The 23860-nt window shown below is 44.2% G+C and overlaps 1 protein-coding gene across 1 annotated transcript in view; it reads left to right on the forward strand.

The window, feature by feature from the left end:
• The window catches only part of HEPHL1 (hephaestin like 1), a 33759-nt gene extending 13265 nt beyond the window's left edge, over positions 1 to 20494 (forward strand). The window contains exons 5-20 of the mRNA XM_054212768.1: positions 690 to 944; positions 1982 to 2150; positions 2874 to 3013; positions 3150 to 3281; positions 6018 to 6229; positions 6679 to 6829; positions 7999 to 8211; positions 10361 to 10574; positions 12208 to 12347; positions 13190 to 13330; positions 16395 to 16501; positions 16926 to 17148; positions 17885 to 18024; positions 18631 to 18790; positions 20124 to 20204; positions 20285 to 20494. Coding sequence (XP_054068743.1) covers positions 690 to 944; positions 1982 to 2150; positions 2874 to 3013; positions 3150 to 3281; positions 6018 to 6229; positions 6679 to 6829; positions 7999 to 8211; positions 10361 to 10574; positions 12208 to 12347; positions 13190 to 13330; positions 16395 to 16501; positions 16926 to 17148; positions 17885 to 18024; positions 18631 to 18790; positions 20124 to 20204; positions 20285 to 20487 — 2681 coding nt within the window. The 3' untranslated portion in view covers positions 20488 to 20494. The remainder of the gene's footprint in view (positions 1 to 689; positions 945 to 1981; positions 2151 to 2873; positions 3014 to 3149; positions 3282 to 6017; positions 6230 to 6678; positions 6830 to 7998; positions 8212 to 10360; positions 10575 to 12207; positions 12348 to 13189; positions 13331 to 16394; positions 16502 to 16925; positions 17149 to 17884; positions 18025 to 18630; positions 18791 to 20123; positions 20205 to 20284) is intronic.
• Positions 20495 to 23860: the final 3366 nt, after the last annotated feature.

Here is a 23860-nt window from a genome sequence, read left to right on the forward strand (position 1 = left end):
TGTGGATTGGAACAGGCCAGCATTTCTCAAAGGCCCTTGTGGATGGTGGGCCGGCTGGTACAACCACTCTTGCCCTTCAGAGACCCACTGGCCAATAGTACTTTGTGCCATTTGGAGATCTGGTGTAAGAAGTTAAATCCAGATATTTCTCTGTATTTGGGTTGTTCCATGGAGCCTAGGAGCTAAAATATTTTGCAAAATAGGAGTCTCATTCTCCTAGTGTCCTGATACATTGTCAGGTGTGGAAGCTGAGGAAGAGCGAGCTGACTAGACTGATTTAACCGGTATCATAATTTTCAAATCTAAATTGCTTAAGCCTGGCATATAATGGTATATTTATGACTCAGAATAAGAGGAAATAGATTTCAGACATGCTAAATAGCTGCAGAACAAGTTAACTTCATTATCAGGCCTTTTTGGTAATGACTTGGCCTTCGCAACATCTTGATATCACCCAGGAAATTTTTCACAGACTCGACCAGAATATTTGGACCATTTGATCATCCAGAGCTGTGAACTCTACATTCAAAATGTTACTCTTCATCAAGGAGCCTGTGAGGGCCTTATTCACTGTGGACGTTCAGACAGTTTCTTTTCTGGACCAGGAAAGGATCATCCTTAGAAATAGGGTCAGAGGCACTTGGCACTTGTCTTTCACCTCTCATAAAGTCTCATACTTTTGTTTTTAGCTATTAATGGTTATATTTATGGCAATCTCCCCGGCTTGGAGATGTGTGCTGAAACTTCCATATCCTGGCACTTGTTTGGCATGGGAAGCGAGATAGATATCCACGCTGCGTATTTCTACGGCCACACGTTCACTAACAGAGACCAGAGGGCAGATGTCGTTGGTCTGTTCCCAGCAACATTCATCACAGCGGAGATGACTCCTGGGAACCCCGGGAGGTGGCTGATAACGTGCCAGGTTAATGAGCACTTACGAGGTATGCTGCTATAGATCTCCCCGATCCATTCAGAAGTTCCAGCCTCTATTATGCTTGGAAAAGAAAACTGAGAGATGTTTCCAGGGGAAGCAGGATTTGACAATTTTTTGTGACTAACTGAACTCCTTGGAACTGTTTCACCAGATAAACGTCATGAATGTGAGTTTAGTCACCAGTAGAAATTATACGTGTTGGGCCAAATCTTCAGCTAGTACAAATGTATTAGCTATGTAATTCATATGAGGAAGGCTTGCTAGACCCAGTGCTGACACCACACTTCCTATGTAGACTGGAGATTTTGATGAGCAATGAGAAGAGCCTTCATCATCACTTTTTGTGGTAGATAAGGACTTACACATAAAGAAAAATCATGCCAGCTGAACACTTCATAGCTTTTCCCTTTACAGTAATCAGACAAAAATTGGCAGTGCTTTCAGAAACCTTTATGTGAGGGAATTTGATGGTGATGTTGTGATATTTGTGTGATGCAAGAGCCCGAAAGCACGTGTCATAAACTAGGTGTCATGACAGCAGGCAATGTGTAATTATCATATCAGAGATGAGTTGGGAGAATTTTTACTTTTAAGAACTTGCACATTGATTTCAGTGGGAACTTGCATCAGGCAAAACAGACTTGATTCTGGTAAGCAACAAATATCTTCAGTGTGGTAATCGGCCTCTGTTTCAATGAAAGTGAGGAGGAGATGATGCCATTTTGCACACTTCAGGAGGCACTCTGGCCCCCAAAATCATTATACCATCCTTACACAGTTTAAGGAATTGAGTAAGTAAGCTCACTAAAGAGTGCCATTGATGTCAGTGGATTTCACCTGTGGCATAAAGTACCACCTTGCAAAAGAAGGCTGCTAGCATCTGGCCCCGTGTAGGCAGAGGAAGTCTTCAAAAATAGAAACTTACCCTAGTAATTGTTTCCAATCCACGTAGCTCCTAGAGAGTTTTGAATGTGCATTTGTAACCATGAGATTGCTGACTCTGCAGCTGGCCAAGGACTGTCTCCAGACTCTTTCTTCTCCCAGGTGGCATGGAGGCACTGTATGATGTTCAGATCTGCCAAAAAAACCTGTCTCGGCCTTCACCTCTCAGTCACAAGAGAAGATACTATATCGCTGCTGAAGAAGTGCTCTGGAATTATGGACCTGACGGTTATGATAAATTCACTGGGCAGGGTTTAAACGCCACTGGCAGGTAAGCTTTCTTGTCCTCTCCTGTTGTGCTTTAATTTCAGGAGTCTGGGTGAGACTTCCCCAGTGATTCACCAGGGCTAGGTCCTGCACTGTAATTAATTTTAATTGAAAGGGGCAGGGAGGAATGGATTTCAACAACCTTGTTGGGAAGCTTGATTCGTAACTGCGATGCTCGGAGCTGCTGTCTGGAAGCACTTATCTTGCTTCATTAAGTCCATGGAGAAAGTGAGGCCTGGTCAGGTATGCAAAGTTCAGCAGAGTTAATGACCCTACGTCGAGACTCCGCAGGCAGCTTTCACACTTATAATCCGTGTATCTCAGAGGGGCCATAATGGTAGATTTTTTTCCCCCTGTTATTACTGATGAAGATGAATTGTATTACAGTACCTCCCGGGAAAGTTAACGAGAATTAGAAACACATTGTGCGCAGGTATCGGCACAGGCCTTGCCTAAGGTAGTTAGAGGTAAGTTGACGTAGATGTCTGTCTAAGTAAATTGGGGTTAAACACATGAAAGTCTAAAGCACAATGAATGGCCATTTGTTAACTAATTTATAACTGTAGTTCAGACCACTAATATGTCTCTCTGTCTCCTAGGAAAGTGTATGCAAAGTAGTAACTTGGGGGGTCATTTCTCCTGTGTCTGGAGTAATAACTTTACCCAAAATGAAGGGTTCTGTCTGAACCTCCAGTTATTTAACCAGTCCAATTTGTTAATTCCACAGTGAATCTGCAATATATTTCACACAAGGGACTGACAGAATAGGAGGGCAATACTGGAAAGTTCTCTATGTGGAATATACTGATGCAACGTTCAGTAAGAAGAAGATTCGGTCAGAGGATATGAAGCACCTGGGAATACTTGGTAGAATGAATATTTTCCCCTCCTGTCATTATACTGGGTTTGAATGCAGATCCACTTGGATCCGGAGGGGAATTCTTGGATCCCTTGGATCCGGAGGGTAGTTCTTCTAATACCTTCCCTCACTCTCTTTTTTAAGGCCCCGTTATAAAAGCTGAAGTGGGAGACACAGTGCTAGTTACGTTTGCCAACAAAGCCAGAAGGAGCTATAGCATTATGGCCCACGGCGTAAGCTTCAGCAAGCTGTCGGAAGGTGCTCCCTACTTAGATGGTAAGTTTTGACCACTGTATCATCACATCCAAAACACCTGAGTCTAAAGATCTTCTGTTGCTCTGCAGGTTTGCCCTTTTTGTGGATGTGAAGGCACAGAAGGGATGATTTGCTTAGTTTGTATCTACCCTGCATGTCACAGTCTGCCGGTCTCCCCAGTCTGCCAATGTGCTGGTTCTTCCCCTTGGAGATGTGCCAGAAAAGGTGTTTAAAAGTAGCTGAGATCCATGTTGAGCAAAAGGCACAAGTCCAATCCAATTTATATTAGTTGTAATCTAATATTGTTCAACTGCAGTCAGTGGATCTCCTCTGGATATGCTCCAGAATTATAAAGCTTAGGATCTGGCACAACGCCTCTGATGAGTCTTCAGACATAGCTGTCCACATGGTCTGGGTTGATTCACTCGTGATTCTCTAATCCAGGTCGGGCATTGCCCTTGCTTCACTGTCAGGATTGTTAGCGTCGGAGGCATCTTTTATCTGATTGACCCAAAATGTGGAGCAGTGATAATCCTTATTAATCCTCATACATATGTAAATGCTGAAATGGAGCATTTACCAAAGTCTTCCTCTCATTTTGTGCAAGGACAGGATCTTTATCACCTAAGCTTAACCATTAAATGTTAAATGTCATATTTAATTGATGGGCACCTTTTTCAGTCAGTGACAGGAAACAACTCCTTCAGGGGGTAAGAAGAGTCCCTTTTACTTTGAACACCCATTTTAGGAGAGAGTAGGTCACCCTCCGGAGATGTCTTTCTGTCTCTGTTGACTATAGAGAAGCCTAGAGTTTGGTTTAGGGACTAAGTTTTTGTAAGGTGAGCTGAATCCTATCTGTAGCGTCTACAGAGATAATATTGTGGTCTCTGAAAAAGTTTTTGCTGCATTTGTAGCATTGAAAATAAATGTAGGTTTCTTGTTGTCTAAACTGCTTTGTTTCCACTACAACATATGAGGAGGAAACTCATGGGACATAATCCCTGTTTTGAGAACTGTACTAAGAGAATTAGGTCAAGATAGAATCATAGACTCATCTAGAGGCTTTATTAAATTCTGATGTCCCTAATTGCTGACCTTGCAACACACCAAATTTGCCAGCAGGCCCTACTGTAACCTAAAACAACTGGCTTGAGTTCAGCCTTGAAGCCACCTGCATACATCCTGATGCCACCCCTATCAGATGTAGTCCCCTGATGGAAAAGCATCTTCTCTCCGCTCACAGTCCTGTTGAGCTTTCACTTAACGCTCCCCAGTAATAGCATCCATCAGCATTGCACCCTTTGGTGGGGAGCAAACCCAAACCAAATCCTACAATTCAGCAGCAGTGTGTGCTCCACACCTCTGCGGCTTTGGAGAGGAACCTGACTCCAGATTCATCTCTTCCTAACAATCTTTCTGCCCCTTTTCCTCTCCCTGTAGCCTTTGGGTTTTGGATTTCCATCATCTCTATCAACAAGTGTATACACGTACAGCCCCTACAGGTGCTGTAGGTTTACAGTGAAGGTAAATGATTTTTCAAAGGTTGTGTATTGTCTGAGTGCAGCTTATTCATGAGAAAATACTGTACATAAATGTACCTACAGATGTCTGTAGGCATCTTTTTTCAATTGTGCTCTCAGGAAATACTCTTCTATGTTGATAGTTCTCCATTCTCAGAGAGTTTTTACCCCCAAATCAACGTTCTTCTTATTGAGCACTGTCGCAGGATGAATCCAGTAGCATCAGATAGAGCGGCAGGAGTACTCTACTTTGTATTGCAGTTTGCAGCAAATAGTGTGTGTTTAAATGTAATACTGATATTTTACTCATGTCTAAGTTTCCAAGAGGATTCTCTTGGAGTGTTAAAGATGAGAATTAGGTTGGTGCAGTCTGCTGCTGCCAGACACATCTGTCTGTGCTGGGAAAATCCAGTCAGTGAGTGCTTAAGCATTAAAGAAAATTTCTGGTTTGGTCTTCCTTGTAGAAAAGACCAAAAAGGTTACTTAGCACTTTTTTTCTATAAAGGGTGCTGGGATGACCCCTTTTGCCAACTTTCAAGTCCTCTCTGAGTGGTTACCAACACTCCTTTACAGTGGCCAAATTACATGAGTGGTGCTACCTCCGCCCTGTGCACAGCCGCAGACAATGGCCCAAATCCTGTAAAAGTGGGTTCTAAAAACAGTAATAGCAACCACCCTCTGGAGACTCTGACAGAGGTTCCTGTCCGTTGCTACAAAATCAAAAAGAAACAATTACCAGGATCAGATATCTTTTGAATTTCTAAACAGCCACAGCTGCAGCTCCGCTCGCTGAGGTAATTGCTTCGTTGGTGCTTAATGAAAAGCCGGAGTCTCTGTTTGTGCCACAGATGAATCTCATGATAGGGCAGGTAAGCTACGAACATTAGAGGAAGCCATTTCAGCACAAGGATGAGCTCTACATGTCTTGTCTGACTGAATCCAGTTAATCCAGATAGCGTCGGAAGGTGTCCGGGTGAAGCAGCTAAGCTTGTTCTGCAGGGAATGAGCTTGGTTGTCCCCATGGTAGAGGACTCTGGTGAGATGTTCCCATGGCATAGGACTCTGGTGAGATGTCCCCATGGCAAAAGTGCCCAGACTATGGGAGGTGCTTGACCTGTAGCTACAAGGCAGGGAGGCTTGTCCACAGAAATCAGCAGCTGTGTCTGATTCCCAGCTAAAGCTTCAGGAAAACAAACCCTTCCCATAAGCTTGATGCTTCTCAATTTTCCCTCTGCAGGCTATCTGAAGCCAGGAGCCCATGTTAAGCCGGGTGAAACCTTCACATACAAATGGAGGGTGCCTGAAAATGGAGGCCCAACAGAGAGTGACCCCCCATGCCTGACCTATCTGTACTACTCAGCCACTGATGCTGTCAAGGACACCAACTCCGGCCTCGTGGGGCCTTTGCTGGTCTGTCGGAAGAACACGCTGAATCACGACGGGACGCAGGTGCTCAACGTGGACACATGCCTGTCCCTAACATCAGGGTGGGGCACTGGGGGGGTTCCTATATGGGCCAGTTTGCCCATTTTCCAGATCAGTTTTAAGAGATTAAACAAATATCGTTCCTCAGGGTAAAAGCTGACCTAAAGGGATGGTTAGGAAGATGAAACTGTCATTACCCACTATTCTGGCTCGTCCCTAGGTTTTCCATCTTTTCCATGCATTTATTAGCAATGAATGCATCTTTCCACTCTAAGAAAGTAACAGACACTTTATTTATCCTTCTGTCTGATGGTAGAGTGACAATCCCTCTCTCTACAAGGACATAGTGAGAAGGTGGCTGCAATCTGGAGGGGAAAGAAAGCTTTGTTAAAAAAAGAGTAAACATTTTTGCTTGGGTAACTCTGCACAGACTTTTTTTTTTTTTAATGTCCTGGCTTCCTTCTTGGCTACAGAAAGGAATAGACAGAGAATTTTACCTCCTCTTTTCAATCTTCGATGAGAATGACAGCTGGTATCTGCACAAAAATATCGAAGCATTTACTGGAGACCCTTCAAAAGTAGACGAAAATGATGCAGATTTCAAGGAATCCAACAAAATGCATGGTATGAAATATCTAGTATCTGTTAATGATACCTTTCCTTCAGTCATATTAGGAAGATGAGTTGGCAGATTTTATCATCATTCACAGCTGACTGCAGTGCGCTGCAGGGTGAGGTGGAAGGCTGTCAGTCCGCTTCTGGCCAGCTCCTGATGCCCTTGGAGTGCACGTTAAACACCGGTCACATTAGCAATGAATGCATCCACCTACCAACTATACCTGGAGAAAGGCAACAGAGTGCAGCTTTTAGATACAACACTTGGGTCTATAAAAAGCCATAACGACAGAGTCACACACCAGCTGCAGGAAAGGCTGATGTTCACTGGTGATTTTAAATTTCACTGCTGGCCTTGGCACTGACTCAGACAATGAAGGTCCTTCCGCTCTCTTCTGCCAGCTCCCACTTGGGCAGTGACCAACTCTGGAAGAGGAGAGACAAAGACTAGGGGAATGGCTAATGATATTTTAAAACATCACTTCTGGATGTAAGTGTCTGACTTCAGCATGGATGTCCTCAAAGTTATTCTGAACATGGCAGACTTGAGCAAAGCACATAACCACTCTTTGCTTTCGTTTTCTGAAGAGCACTGAGAATATATACTGTTAGAGAACCTCAGGGCTTTCTGGACCCATCTCTTTTATTCTTCCATTATGAGGTGGTATCTCATACTAAAGTTCTGTTCTGCCGTAATATCTTTCACCCAGTCACCACAGAGAGCATTTGAGGATTAGGGAGTTGTGAAAGAACTTGTGAAAGAAAGATACATTTTGGAAGTACAAGTGGAAATCAAACATCAAAATCACATAAAAAGGCTCTGAACTTATAACTTGGACTCTTTATGGCCTACTCCATGGCCTTAATGATCTGGTTGTACATTCTCCAGGCTGAAAGGAGGTACCAAGAGGCACCTTGGAAAGCTCAGAGGAGAAATGCTACAAAGGGCTATTACAAGATTTTGAAGGCTAAAAAAAAAGGTAGAAGCTCAGAGTTTACAGGAATAGCATTCAGGCATTAACTTGGTGTCATTCGCTGCTACCTTTGCTTCCCAAAATGCCCCTTTAACTAATGCCGTGACTTGCTGAGTGGTGAGTCTCTTGCTGGGAAGGTGGTGGGGGCTCTGTGATGAGTTTCCACCGACCTGCTGCCAGTTAGGCACTTTCCTTCTCTTCCAGCTGTCAACGGATACTTGTTTGGTAACCTGCCAGGCCTGGCCATGTGCAAGGACGACAAGGTCTCCTGGCACCTCATCGGGCTGGGCAGTCACTACGACATGCACGGGGTTCATTTTCAAGGAAACACCATCGACCTGAGGGGGACAACGAGGGACGGGCTGGCCTTGTTTCCTCATTTATCAGGGACAGCGCTGATGCAGCCAGACCGTGTGGGTACGTTCCTGAGCTTATCGTGATGGTGTGGCACCTGCAGAAATGAGGCAGCCAAAATAAGAGTCGGTGAGATGCTCTGCTCTGCACAAGGGAGCCTGAAAGTGTGGGGACCACAGGGACCTGGTGGAGCTGGTTATTCAGGCTGGGCTACTTTCCGGGCAAGGTGCTGTAAATCAAATATATGTGTGCACCGAAGAGCAGGGGCTTTGATGACCTCGGATAGGCAAAGCAGCAGGCAGACAGATGGCTAACGGGATGCTCGCAGAATTTCCATAACTCTCAAAACAGGCTTTTTTTAAGCGAAGACAATATTCATTGCTATGCAGATAGTCAGCATCATTTAAGGCATTTTAGGACTTCAGTAACATTTAGTCTCTAGGACTTTCTTTAGAAGCATATACATAAAAGGTTCTCATGTATAATTCAGTGATACATTCCTCAAACTCAGAGGGAATTAATTGTTTGTTGAAGATAGCAGATAAGCTTCATTCTGAAGAGTGCAATGTTACTTTTCTTTACATTGGTGCAACCCTATTTAAATCAATGGAGTCATCAGAGTTGTGCAAGGCTACGCCAAGGACCATCCTTGGCCAGAGCACCTGATAGAAATATCTGTTGCCCTTGTGTTAGACCTCTGGTGCTGGTGTCTTTAAGACAGCAAACTCTTTTCTTATGCATATCCCATACATTTCCATCAATTGTCATGAAACTGCACTGCAGGACTCAAACTAAACAATATGTTCTACAAGATTATTAATTTTTGCCAGCCAACCTTCTACTGTCAATAAGGAAAACTGAATGAATTATCAGAACTTTACAATCACCAATGCCCGTGACTTTGTTAACTGCATTTTATTTTACCTTTTTCAATACTTTTGCCCTAGAAGCAGAAGGAATGGACTGAGATCCAGTCTGGACAGAGCTATGCTTCCAATTTTGGTTCCATCACTGACTCCCATACAAGGCAGCTATGAAAGTGCTTTCCTCCTTCAGAGGAGTGGTAGCTGGTAGAGCTACGCAGGACTACACTGTGGTCAGCTTCTGCTTGTGTAAATGGGAAGGAGAGCACAAATGTTAAAATCTGCCCATGGACAAGTTGAAAGATGCTCCCACTGTCACTGCAGCCTTTGACCATCAGAGCTGCAGAAAAGCTGGTCCATGGCATTTTGGCCTTTCATGGAGGAAGACCAAAGGGTCTCACAGTTGCAGCTTTAACTCAGTCATTTTTATACCATATAGATGCACATAAACAAATGGTTATAAGCAGCATGTTTCCTTTTGTTAGAGGAATTCTTGTATAATGGGTCTATATCTGTGTTGCAAAGTCTCTAAGAGGCCTCCATTAGCCTAATTACACTGGGCAACTGCAGGGGCTCAGTGGAGAGTCTCATGCACCCAAGGCTGGCACAGCAGCTCTGTGCTCAGGGACAAGGAAACAGCATCTCTGAAACACACACCCTGTTTCTCTGCGCCTTTATTGGTGTTTGCAATGCACACCCCTCCTGCGTCTTCTTGTGCTCCCCATGGGCACATCTACAGTATGGGCAGCACTGGCGAATTCAGGCTTATTGGCAAGCTTGCTCCTACTGCCAGACATCTAATCAATTGCTTTTCAGAGCTCCCTTGGCTAAACTAATCTAATTCAAATAGTTAGAAGTAATTTATGGAGATTTTTGAGTGAAGATGGAGCAGCCTAGTCTTTCCGATGGAGCAAAAAGTTACTTGCTGACTTACAGATCTCCATTTGTGTCTGCATTCACGCTCAGCTTTTAGCTGAAGAACCTGTTGCAATGTAGGAGTTACAGGTCACAACCCTGCAGTGTCCTATGTGCATATTTACTCTTACGTGTGAATGTCAGCCTGAAACCTGTTCCTCTTATGTCTTGGGACCATAGAGCATATGGTGACTAATGGAGATGACTGGTGTATATACGTTTTATCAACTAGTTTCTCCTTCAGTCCCCTTAATTTTTCAAAGCCAGTGGGCTCTGAGTGACACAGGCATCCCCTCACTTGGCTTTCCATACAGCATCATGGATTTGGTTTGTTTCAGGACAAACCAGAGCTGTACAAGGCACAGGACCTAATTTGACAAGCTGCTTTTTGAGGTTTTTTAAATTGTCTACATCTCATGCACTTTCCTTTCCAGGCACATTCAAAGTGGTTTGCAGGACTTTTGATCACTTTGTCGGTGGGATGAAACATCTCTACGAGGTCAGCAGCTGCCGTAATAGCACCCGAGGCCAGCAGCAGCACGGAGCCATGAGGCTCTACTACATCGCTGCGGAGGAGGTGGAGTGGGACTATGCCTCAAATAAGAGCTCGGCACCTAAGATTTACAACATCAGCAGCAATGAGGAAAGGTACTCAAAGCAAAAAAATCTTGTGGCCGTGGGGTGTGCTCATAGTGGAGGAGGAACTTTGAAGCATCGTTGCATGAAGCCAGCCTCATACTTTTTAGGAGGCACTCTTTGCTCAACAAAACAAGAGAAAACCTATTTAAAAAGTGACAGCCTCTCAGACTAGACTACTTCATGGGCAGCATTTTCAAATGTTTTCATCTGGGAGTGTCTTGTAATGCTGCTGAACCCAAGAAAGCTTCCAAATCCCTAAATCCGTGTGTGTGTTCCAGCCCTGGCTCACCTCCACAATGGTGCCCCCCAACCTCCCTTCCTCATTGTCCCCAGTTTCCCCATCCCACTGCTCTGGTTTTTACAGAGAAGAAACCCAGGTATGTGTCCGAGACATGAGCCCCTACAAGGAGTGCAGATGCAGTAGGGAGGTTCTGAGCCTGCTTCCCTGCAGCGCAGTAGCCTCTGGCTTCCCTGAAAAAGTTAGAAGCAGTAACAGCCACAAGTGAATCACGTTGACACTGCACTGTGCTAAGGAATCAAAAGTGTGTGCAGAAGATAGGCGTTCCAATTCGTATTGCATAGGGAGGCCTCTGAGACCACTTTGTTGAAAACAAAAAGGAAACAAGGAACATATTTCAAAAACAAACCTTAGAAAAGTGTCTGAGAAACTGCACCCTGTAAAGAGGAAGAGAACAGCGTAGTCGGTAGAAAATATACCTGAAAAGTCACGGGTGATGAAGTGTATTTAAAAAAGTATTAACTCCAGCATTGTCAAATGCTGCTGTTGCACACACAGTGTATTACTATGGTAAGCAGTACTCCTGGGGCATTTTTTCCTTTTATTTACTATGTTGTGAGCCAACTGTGCAACTCCTCCGCCAGGGGCACCTTGGAGATGAGCTGCCAGGAGACAGAGCTGCTCTAGGAAGAGGGTGAAGGCTCTCCTCCACAGCTGGTGGCGAGTGTCCTCTGCCGGGGAGTCAGCCCTCTGGGATCCCACAGGAGCAGGGACAACTATCTGTGGGTGACTGCGGGAACCTGGAGGGCACAGAAAAGCATCCTCTGCCAGGCGCAGAAGGGAAAATACATTTCTCACTTTATCTTTGCGCTGGGAAAGCATCCAGCCCTGTGCAGCACACAGCAGAAGGAGGGGGGGCTAAAGCAGGCCCCATTTATCTCAGACAATGGCATTTGCTTTTGCAAGGTTAGGCTTTGGTTATCATCTTCCTGTGGCCAAGACACAAAGGCAGCCACCCTGATAAGAGGATGCAGGTTTACAGGGACAGGCAGTATCTTTTATTGGAGCAGAGAATGCAGCTGGAGAGAGTGGCCAAACCCACCCTTCGCTTGAACTTCATCTCTGCTCTGACAGCTCTGGTGAACAATTTGTGTTCCCAAAAGTTTGTGATGAGTGAACCATATCCTCAGATCTACCTGTTTGAAGAGGGTGTGCGTTTCGTGAGGATTATCACTGTTATTATTTGCCTTTTAAAATCTTTTGCAGCACCCAGGGCTTCGCATTAATCAGCACATTGGCCCAAGCCACATATTCTTATCACATCTATTATGAATAACACAACAGTTACCAGGCTTTAGATATGTAAGATTTAGAGCCTATAATTTTTACCTTTTTATTTTGCAGCTATGGGCATGTTTTCCTCAGCCAAGCGGAAGATCTGATCGGTTCAAAATACAAGAAGGTGGTTTACAGGGAGTACACAAACGGCAACTTCACGCAGCGCAAAGTGAGGAGGGAGGAGGAGGAACACTTGGAAATCCTGGGCAAGTAGCTCTCACGGCTCACAGACCCAGCCTGATATCTGATTGCTTTCCAAAAACAAAGAGGTTTTCCAGCTTTACTAACGTGGAAAACAAGGAACACTGATGCCTGCTTCAGGTTATCAGTGATTTTACACCCAATGTGTATAATTGCTGAGTGCAAAGATGCTTTCCAGATTAGAGAATGCATTCCCAAACATGAATAAGGAGAACAGGGAGGATGTCAAAATGGCAATTCCAGGATTCACCTTAACATCAGAGCATGTAACGTGGGAGAGGCTCTTGTAGAAAGATTAAGTCAGTATTAAGGGGTTGTATTTGTGTCTGAAATTGGGCAAGACAGAATTTTACGCATGTCATAAAATAACCAACAGCCCATGTTTTTCATGGGGTGAGAAGCGGGCAACAACTGGTCAGAAAGTAGGCAACACTCTCTAGGAATATATTTGACATTTCCTTTTTTGCAGTACAAAAGTAAAAAAAAAATAGTGAAAAAAAAAGAAAGCTGTTAGCAGCTTAAGAAATAAAATTTTAAAAGATACAAAAAACATCCACAAAGAGTTTTCCTTAAAAACAAGCTTTCCAAAGACCTGTCTCAAGAGTCAACAATTCTTCTGATTGACCGAGAAGAAAAAAGATTATTTATATATAAATATACATATATATATATATGGAGATTTTCATCAGCTGAGATAACAAACCGATTTTGATGGCTTTGCTGAAACACTAGAAAAGCCCGAGGGTTTGGAGAAAGACCTTGGCTCCTCTCCTAGGCCAAGCTGAATTCAAGTTTGTTGAATTCAGAAAAGCAGCATTAATCACCAGCATCCTCTGTTTTAATTTAGGGCCGTTACTCCATGCTGAGGTTGGTGACTCTGTCCTGATCGTATTTAAGAACAAAGCCAGCAGACCTTATTCCATAAGTGCACATGGTATAGAAGAAGTGGGTTGTGAAGAACAACCTGAGACCCCAATCACCCTCCCCGGTAAGGCTCTCTTTTTTTTTTTCCTTTGAGCTATAAAAGCTGTATATAAAAGCATTTTAACACACGAATAATAATCCCCCTTTCAAGTTTACGCATACTTCTATGTTCTCCCAGGCACAATACGCTCAATGTTTATTCAGATATGATTTTGTGTTGTTATACATGTTAGTTCTTGATCAAGTGAGCCTGTCTGGGCAGAGAATGAACCTTTGTTCCTATCAGGGACAGAAACAGCAATGTAATATCACTGGACAACTGCCAAAAAAAAGCAGAAGCAGGCCCATAGTCACGGCAACAGAAGTGTCAGCCAGTGCTGCATTTGCTCCAGATGTTCTAAAAACTAAGAAACTCATCAGTAGAGTTGCAGTTGGCAATGTTAACTCTGCCTTTCTCTTTATCTACACAGAATTGGCATTTGCATTCAGAGCTGATGCATAACATGCAAAATGTCACTGTCACTTGATTTAAAAGTCTTTGAAGAAGAATATGCCTCAGTTTCTAGTAAAGAAAATAGTGGAAAATAGTTCTCACAGCAATGAAATTTTTCATCTAGAAAAGTACTTGTTAAAATGTTTGTACTTAAATATTTATCTTGGGTTTTAAATTCTAGTAGGAAGCCAAACTCAAACCCAGGCGTTATAGTTAATCCAAAATGTACGCTCCTTTTCTTTCCATCACCCATGCAATTTTTTTACATAGCATTTGTGAGCTTCGGCGTGCAACTAAATGAAAAGAAATTCTGATGTACTAAACCTCTCTGGAAGATGAAATCTCTTTCCTGTAGGTAGCTGTATCGATACAGTACAATCACACTCAAGCTCATGGCCAAATACAGTACAATCACGCTCAAATTCATGGCCAAATGTGAGCCATCGGTGCCTTGATGGAGACTGATGAACCTGTGCTTAATATATGGAAAAAAAAAAAAAGCTGATTTATATTATTCCCTTGCTTTGTTATTTGCTCCATGATGTTGATGATGCTGTTTTGTTGACAGTCGAGGTGTAACACTGGGAACACTACTGTCATGTCTCCTGTGTCCACATGGGAGCAGGCTTGGGATGAGTTAGCTGAGGGAAGGTGTCTGCGGTTGTCAGTAAGCCAAAGGAAAGGACTCTTCAGCAAAATCTAAAGACACTTTTCCTTAGGAGCTTGGAAGCAGCAGTTAACATGGAGAATGAGTCCCTCAAAACAAGAATAATTCCTGGGCATTTCAGTCCCCACCAGCATCATCTAGAAATCCTCGCTGTCTGCCTTCCTTGGCCAGGTGGGACTGCTCACCCCAAACTCCTCAGAGCCCATCTAGTCCTACTAAATCCTGAACCAGTCATCAGTCAGATTTACGTCCTACTAAATCATGCTCCCGAGAGCACTGCCAGCTCCTAAAGAGACCGTGGGTGTCATGGTAAAGAGGTGCAGGGAGCAGATCCATAGCAGCCTGAGACAAAACAGCTCTCATCTCCCACAGCTTTGTTCTCTCCCTGTCCATTCCTCCATTTACGCATCAGCAAAGAGGGAGAAAACACCCGTTCTTCTCTTGTTCATCAGTCTTTTCAGGGGTTATGCTTCATCAAAGATGGGTCTTTGATGCCATCTGAAGTGTCTCAGGTTTTAGGTAGAGTGGAGATTTTTCCAATTACAGCCTCCAAACATCCTGAAGTGAGGAGTAAAATGCAAGGAGGTGGTGAATGACCGGGGCCAGGCTCCAAGGCATGAATGCCTCTGAGATTAATGGGTTTCTTGACAATGTTTTCTACCCTATCCATGTAGTGTTGTGTCTTGAAAGCCTTTCTGATCTCTGCTGAAGTGCATAAAGCCATGCTGTAATGCCCAGAAAGTGCTCGTCCTCTAACATTAAATGATATTGCAACATTTATGGGAGACTCATCTCATACAGTATGATATTTGAGAGTCACCGTTTCTTTTTTTTTTTGGTAGTTATTGCTGTACAATAAACCCCACTATTGCGTGATCCATCAAAACGGTGTAGTGGCTCAGTGACACAAAACTAGGCTCAGCCACTTCACAACCATTTAAGCTTGAAAACTCTCCTTTGCCCTGATGCCCACAGCTCTTGGCAGCTGTTGGGTTGTGGCTATACTGAGAGTCTTGTGATTTCCTTGTTTCCCCTGACTCGTGGCATGTCCCTAGCTGTTCTTGACTTTTGTCACCCTGGAAGACTTTTGGGCCAGAGACTGCCTGGTTCAGCATTTCTCCACCACTTAAAAGGGCAAGGTGCTGACCATATCTTGGTCTCCTGCCTTTCCCTGCAGTACCAGCAAAAAAACAAAGCGGGGAACCCAGCACAGGCAGTTCATCTGAACATAGGTGTGCTTGTGTTCCCTGTAGAGAACTGATCCTCACACAAAGAGATAATCTACCCATCAGATTGTTCTGTTTTCTAAAATCAGAGGTCGGGGAATCTCTGCTCAGGGAGGACATGGCGGAGGTGATGGCTTTCAGGAAGGGACAGGGGTTCTCTGTTAATTGCTGGGGAGCAGGGACTTTGCTGGAAGCGGAAAGGACCCTCCTGTTTCTCCCATTCAGCAGGTCGGTACTCTGCTTTCCTCTCCTGTCTCAGAGCTGATACACTGCTGCAGCACCATCTGCGAAATCCCAATGGCAACTGCCACATCTTTGTGCCCTGAGAAAGCCCAAAAAAAAGTCCACTGAGAAAGTCCAAAAAACATTTTCTGGCGCTTGGCTCCCAACATCTTCAACTGACCTTAAGCATTGGCATCCAAGACCATTGATATGCTACAAGTTTTGCCCAAGGAGAAAGATGAAGAGTCCTGTCTCCACAGTTCCCTCTGTGGGATGCCACTGTTGCCAGCATCATTGGCAGATCTCCTTTTCTGGGGGCCATCTGCCTTCTTTTACACCACTGGAACCTCGTTGACCTCCTGGAAGGCAGAATCACACCCATATCCCATTGCTGCATGCTTCCACAGATAGTTTTGATGCAGATCATTTTTGGATGAGGAGGGTAGCAGATCTCAGTTACATACTGTTCAAAGCCTCTAATACCCAGCTGCTCTTGGTAAAATTGTTCTCTCTGTTTTAGGGGAAATAAACACCTACAGGTGGAACGTCCCAGAACGATCCGGCCCTGGTAAAACAGATCCAAACTGTATCACTTGGGTTTATTATTCAACAGTGAATTTTGTAAAGGTAACCAAAAAGTGGTCATTAAAGATTACATTGCTTTGGCTAAAGCATCCTGTCTTGCATAATGTTTCTGAAAGGATCCTGCTTCTCGTTTACGCGAGGAGCACAGGCTAGAGGAACGACTTACAGAGCTAGATGCTTTGTCATCTTTAATAACAGTTGCACATGCCTGAGTAATTTAATCTACTGAAATCCCCTGGGATACACCCTGGTAATGTGATTCCCTCCTTAAAGAATAGTGGAAGGGATTTTGAATGAAGGCAAAACATTGCTTTGGTACATTAAAATAGGGACATGTAGAGAAAGATTTTCTCTCATCTGATAGAAAAATGGGATTTCATCTTTATTGAATCTGTAGCTAATCTGTATATATTTCTTAACTGAATGAACTAGAAAATGTGTAATGCATATATTTATTTTATTTCAGGACACATACAGCGGTCTGATTGGGCCTCTTGTAGTTTGCAGAAAAGGAATTCTAGATGAAAGAGGTCTAAGAAAGGACATTGATCGTGAATTTACCCTTCTGTTTATGGTGTTTGATGAAAATGAATCCTGGTATTTGAAAGAAAATATTGAAACATACCTTCATAAGAATCCTGATGACTTTAATTCCACTGAGAACTTTGTAGAAGGCAACAGCATGCATGGTATGTAGGACTCGGTGGCAGCAGCCAAGAGGACAGAGGTTTATTTTTCACAGCCCTTTTAGGAAGACGTTGGACTTAGCCTGCAGTTACCCAACCACGTGACAACTTCATAAGCTGCAACTCTGGAAACAAAAAGATTTCACGAGGCCCAGCCAAGATATTTTTCTAACAAGACAGTTTAATCTAATAGTCATGGGAAGAGGCTGCCCTGACAGAATTCCCTTGTCATTTGGGAGCTGTGGGCTTGTTTTGTAGGAGTGTAAGGATGGCATTTCAAAACCGTGGCTGTAGTAGCAGCCAGCCCAGGAGCCAGGCAGAACAGACTGGATGGAGCAGGAACAGCCCTGGCAAAGCAAACATCTCCTTCCGCAGATGGTACCCATTTTAGGCACCAACTCTATTCCCTCTTTTTCCATGTAGCTCCTCAGCATAAATCCTGTTTGTTCAGGAGTTTTATCTCAACCAGTAAAATACCTATCTGATGCTTTTCAAGACAGAAAAATAGGTGCTGCTGTGCACTTAGATGATTTGGAAACTGAAATGAAAATGTGACTGTCTCCCTGCAGAGGCAGCGGTCACTATGGAGAGGTCTTGCCCTGGCCACAAGTGCGGGTCCCCTCTCTGCCTGGGCACCCCTTCTCCCTGCAGAGAAAGTGGGAAGGGCACCTGAGGTGGAGGGTACCATCACCCCTACCACATCCAGTTATTAACCAGTCCTATTTTGTCATTCTTCCAGCAATCAATGGGAAGATTTACAACAGTCTCCTGGGTCTAACGATGAATGAAGGTGATAGGACAAACTGGTATTTGATAGGCATGGGCAATGAAGTGGATATACATACAGTCCACTTCCACGCACAGACCTTCATCTTTAAGGTTGGTAAAATTCATCAAAGTAAAACCTTTATAGTGTGATGGGAAATTTCTGCAAAAAAAGTCCGAGTTCTAGCCTGGTTTTGCAGCTTGGGCACGGAGCCCTGGGCTGATGCCGAGGTCAGTGGGAGTTTTGCATGTGAAGGAAATACAAAATGAATGAGAACCTTGCAAAGCTTCTACCACTCTGAACCTGTTCTGAAGCATGAATAAATGTCACTGTTAGAGAATGTGATTAGGTGGGTAAAAATATATATTTACCCATGGGTATAAGGGAAGATACAGGGAGGAAATCAGAGAGAGTTATGCCTGCTTACAGTACGGTTTTATGTTGTGATAGCTTGACGCTGGCAGGACTATCTGAAAAATCTGTCTTTCTAAGAAACGCCCATGCTCAACCAGCACTTGAAGTCCTAAGGAGGGGTGTCCTGCTGTTAATTAATTAATTGTTTAAATGAGGGATGTCCACAGACCTCAGTTTTCCTGGATGAGGCCTACTAGAAACATTTGATCTGCGTTGAGGAGCTCGAAGTCTGACGGGAGTATTTCAGTGCCCATGGGGAGTCTTTGAGGCAAGACTCTTATGATGCTGGTTTTGCCTTGCCACAGACAGATAAGGACCACAGAGGAGATGTGTACGACCTTTTTCCCGGGACTTTCCAGACAGTTGAACTTGTAGCAGAAAACCCTGGAACATGGCTTCTGCACTGCCATGTAGCCGATCACATCCACGCTGGCATGGAGACGACCTACACCATCAATAAATCAGGTGCAGTATCAGAAACATGTCCTAGCACTCGGAGGTGGCATCGCAGCAGATTGGATGGAAGGTGGGGAGGGAAGGAAGAGAGGAAATGTCACTGCTGCACCCTGCACGCTGGCGGGAAGCACCTGTAAATTACTGCCATGGCCAGTTAGTATCGTCTAAGGACGGGACAAACACCCTTAATGACATGGCAAATACAGTAGTCTTGGTTGCACTCTGCAACTTAGAAACAGTAGGTGCTTCACAAGAGCCCCTCTAAGATGGTGGCAGCCCTTAGTCTCCCGCAGGTGGTGCAGAAAACAACTGTAAAGCTATTTTTCAGCCTTGCTGCCACGTGATGTGCATGAGGGTCTGCAGACTGGCACGGTGCTGTTCCTCCCTGCAGTCTCTGCCAGCTCATGGGGCTATTTGAGCTCCTTCCTGCATGGGTAGAGACCAGCTGAGAGAGATACAAGGTGCTGCAGAAAATGATTGTCCATCCTGCAGAAAATGATTGTTCATCCTGTCCAAGAAATAGGTGATCTTTTGACTAAGAAAAGTTGGTAAAATTTTTGAGTGGTGCTGGTCCCTTCCACCACTGGTGACTGAAGTCAGAAGTGCTTTGTGAGCCTCTCCACATCACATAATTTCACTTAACATCTGGGTCCAGCATCTCCTGCCTGTGTCCCCGCCGTGCTTGCTACACTCCTCTGCAGGGACTGCAACCTGTAATCCTGTAGCAGCAGGATGATAAATGATTGGCCAAACGTAGCCAAAATACTCCTTCCTTGGACAAGGTGAATTTATTTTATAACACATGTTCATTCGGGCCGTGAAACTTCAAATGAAAAAGCAAAGGCAGAACTGAATCATGGAATCATAGAATGGTCAGGGTTGGAAGGGACCTTTAAAGATCATCTAGTTCCAACCCCCCTGCCATGGGCAGGGACATCTCCCACTAGACCAGGCTGCTCAAGGCCCCATCCAGCCTGGCCTTGAACACTTCCAGGGATGGGGCATCCACAGCTTCTCTGGGCAACCTGTTCCAGTGCCTCACCGCCCTCATCATTAAAAATGTCTTCTTTATGTCCAATCTAAATCTCACCTCTTTCAGTTTAAAACCATTACCCCTCATCCTATCACTACAGCAAGTAGTGAAGCAACAGAGATGCCTACAGAGCAGGGGGATGTTGCCCATGGAGCTGCCCAGAGCAATAGCTGTGCTGATCTAATCTGGATTTCTGTTCAGATCAACAAGGTAGAAGGAGTTAAATAAAATCAGGGCCACTTTTCCAGAAGACACAAACGTGTTTATTAAGGCTTTCAACGTAACTATGGTTTTTCTCTCTCTGCACAGAGCGGGAAGCCCCTTCAGAAGGAGGACTCACAACTGGAGCATATGATACAACTATTGCAAAAAATAGGACCCATGGAAAGGGTAAGGTTTTTTTTAAAATGGCTTTTAAAACTTTTCAGATTTACACATAGATTTCTTATGAACTACTTTTCTTTTAACAGATTATGACAGCAAAGGGGGCAATTTTTTTGGCAAAACTTTGAGTCCTGGAGAAGCCAGCCTGATACTCGCAGCCCTTTTTTTCATTGGCCTTGTTCTGTTGTCAACGGTATTAACCCTCTTCTGCCTCGTCACCCGCCAAGGAAGCAGGATCCACTATACAGCTCTGCACGACAAAAGTGCACTTCTGACGGATTCCCTGTAAATTCCCGCTTTTAGCATCATTCACAGAGCCGTGCCGGATTTCATGACATGCTGCTAATAAAACTGGAGGAAGACATGTGCTGATAGTCCTACCCCGTAGCCAGCGCTCACAAGAGGGACCAGGAGCTGTAGGGTTCAGCTCCGAGGGCCACGCACCACCCACCCATCACCGCTTCCACTCCTCCGGAGTTCAGCTGAGCTTTGCCCAAGATCAAATTTGGCGGCTGAGCAGCGCAGCACACCTCTTGGCCTCCACACGAGCTGCAAAGGATTTATCCACGGGAGTAAGGAGCGGGCAGCATGGCATCCATGCGCTCTGCGCAGAAATGCTAGGGAATAAATACCACCGGAGACTGTTCTAAGCGTGCTGGCTTCTGAAGGAGCAGGTGTCAATGTGGAAGTCCCCGCAGTTTCCCAAAGTCTGGATCAATGAATTCACCGATATTTAAGCGATTCTCCTTTTTTTTTTTTTTTTTTTCACCCTGTTAAATGAGGAAACTGTGCTCCGAGGACAGATTTTTAAAGGCATTTAGGGACCTACCAATATATTTTAGCACCCGATGGAGTTCAGCTGTGCCCCTGCTCTTGGTTTCTAACAGCTTTTGTTAATCCCTTTAAAAATCTACCCCTGAGCAACCTCTGAGAAACTTAGTAAACTTTGTAATTGCTGCTCATTGTGGTCCTGATTCTGTACCTCTTCTTTGCACGATTAGCGCCTCACTCCCTGCCTGTACTGAGGCCATCAGGAGGCTGATCTCTGCGCTCTGTGAGGAAGACAGGCAGAATCAGGCCATGTTTATTGATACTTGAATGTTTATAGCTCATTTTTAATTAGATTGTGCTCCTTCTTGCCTGCTCACATCGGCTACAGCTCTTGCAGAAGAACTCCAGAACACATACATCTGTGAAGCTGTTTATCTAAATTTGATTTTGAACGTAAATTCAAGTTTCTGGTTGTTTTTGGTTTTTGTTTTTGTTTTGTTTTTTTTCCAGTCCTGTATTTTGAAGTATGTTCAAATGTAGGGAACTTTACTGCCCATCACTCTTATTGTAGCCAAATGGTGTCCTGGAATGATGTCCAGTTAACCAGCATGTTAAAGTTTCTTGGATGTTTCTCAGTTATTTCTTGATTCCTTGTTTTCCCCGGTCATTTGAGAGCACACGCGTGAGGTGGAACTGCAGGACTGAGCCCAAACAGGAGTTACACCATAGCAATAAACACTTCCAGACTCCTTCTCTAACTCTTCTCTTTGAGCTGACAAAAACAGATGCTCTAAGCCCTTTCATCTTCCTGTTTTGTAAACATTAAAACTGAGGTCTCCTGTTCTGTGCAAAACTACTGTCTGTCTGTCTGTGCAGAACATTTGTTTTCTGTACACATACAAAATTAAAGCCTTTCACCTAAACATACGCTGTTAATAAAGGAAATTATTTGGTACTTTCCTTTTAGAGTAGCTAATGCGTCTGACATTTTAGAAACAGAATCATAAATATCTTTTGACCATAGCCAGCCAAAGCGATCACAACGATAATAAAAATCTGGTTATTTGTATGAGCCTTCTGGCACAATTCCTTTCATCTGGCGCGCTTCTCAGCTGGATGGCAGCTGTGAAACAAGAATGAAGCCTCCAAAGGTCCTCGGGGCCTAAGGATGTCACCGCCGCTTGCCCAGGTGACACAGCCTGCCACGGAGAGCGTGAAGCATCACAGAAAATGTAAAGCACGGCACGTAACGTTGCCTGCCTGGTGCAGGCAGCCCCGTGACCAGCCCAGCCCCAACACCTGTGTTGAAGGACAGCATCTGTGTTGGGCTGAAGGACCAGCAGGAACAGAGAGCAAAGCAACAAAATGAACAAAGGAAGAAAAAAGAGTCACCAGGAGGGGCGTGTTCTCCAGAGAGCGCTACAGGCCCTCGAGTGTGAATAATCTGGATTACAAAATTGGGTGACAATCGGTACCTGTCCTAGCACCAAAAGCTCGAAGGGTGAAGATCAATGTTTACAAACTTTCCAGAGGAATAAGCAGCTCTGACACCCACACAACGCAAGCTGGAGGAAACTGTTAAAAAAAACCCAACAAAATAAACAAGAAAAGTGTCCAAAGGAACAAAACAGATCATGGAAGAAGCAATTCTTTTTTTTTTTTTTCTTCAAGAAAATTGTGCCTCAGAGAGGCTTTTTAAGGACTCAACACGTGTATAAGAGGCCTGGATGAATATAGCCTGTTTACATTTTCAGACGATGTTTGACAAGGTCCTTAGTTAAAGCTTTTTTTTTTAAAGCTTCTTAAAGGAATGAAATCATCGTGGGATGAAAGGAAGAGTCCACAGAGGCTAAATAACTGCTCAAAAGACAGAAATAAGCCAGATTTCATGGTGAAAGTCACTCATGGGGTGCTGCAAGGACCCTTGCTCTTCAATATTTTCTATAAGTGGTGTGAAAAAGGATGACCAAGTTGAGTGACAATCATAAGTATGTGTGTCATGAAACATGAGTGATAAAGAGATAAAATTTAGTACTGGTACGCTTACAGCAGTACTTGTAGAAAAAAGCAATCCTAGCCCTATGTGCATCATACTAAGCATCTCAGAAATGGGGTCTTATTTTAATAGGTTAATGACAACGTTAGCTCAGGTACTCTTTAGTGGGCGGAAAGGCAAGTGAACATTAGGAATCAGTAGGAATTAAGAACAGAGCAAACCAGAAAACAACTTATTACCATTACATAAATGTCTGGGGCACCTGCATCTTGAATGCAGCGTGAGTCACATCCCCCGGCCCCATCCAGGGGAGGACACGGCAGCACAAGAACAGCACAGAAAGAACAAAGACAATCAGTGCTGTAGAACAGTTTCCATATGAGGAATTATTTCCTTGGACTACAGCTTGGAAAAATAAAAAGGACAATTGAAAGCAGACAGGATAATGGTTTTATAAAGGGAGAGTTGAGTGGAGAAGGGAACAATTCATCCCTTTTGGCAGAAGCAGTATGAGTTAAGGAAGTGCTACGTGCGAAGCACAGCACAGGAGGTGGCTCTTTACGGGGTGGACGGTCACCTCTGTGACTCCTGGTCTGAGGCGGCTGAGGATGCTCTGAGCTTGTAGAGGTTCAGAAAGCAACTGGAAAAAGATAAGGGAGGAAATAAATTAAGGGTTATTAAACGTGAAGGCATCCCATTGACTCCCGCAAAAAGTGACTTGCAATGCGACGGTGGTGACCAAAGACTTTGAAATGACACAGCACATGGTGCTAGGTAGATTAAGGGTTTGGAGCATCTGCCAGATGAGGTTGGGGGAGAGAGCTGGGATTGTTCAGCCTGAAGGGATGACTCAGGAGGATTTTATCCATCTGTACAAACACCTGATGAGGGATGT

The sequence above is a fragment of the Rissa tridactyla genome, chromosome 1 (genome assembly GCF_028500815.1).
Source record: "Rissa tridactyla isolate bRisTri1 chromosome 1, bRisTri1.patW.cur.20221130, whole genome shotgun sequence".
Classification (NCBI taxonomy): domain Eukaryota; kingdom Metazoa; phylum Chordata; class Aves; order Charadriiformes; family Laridae; genus Rissa; species Rissa tridactyla.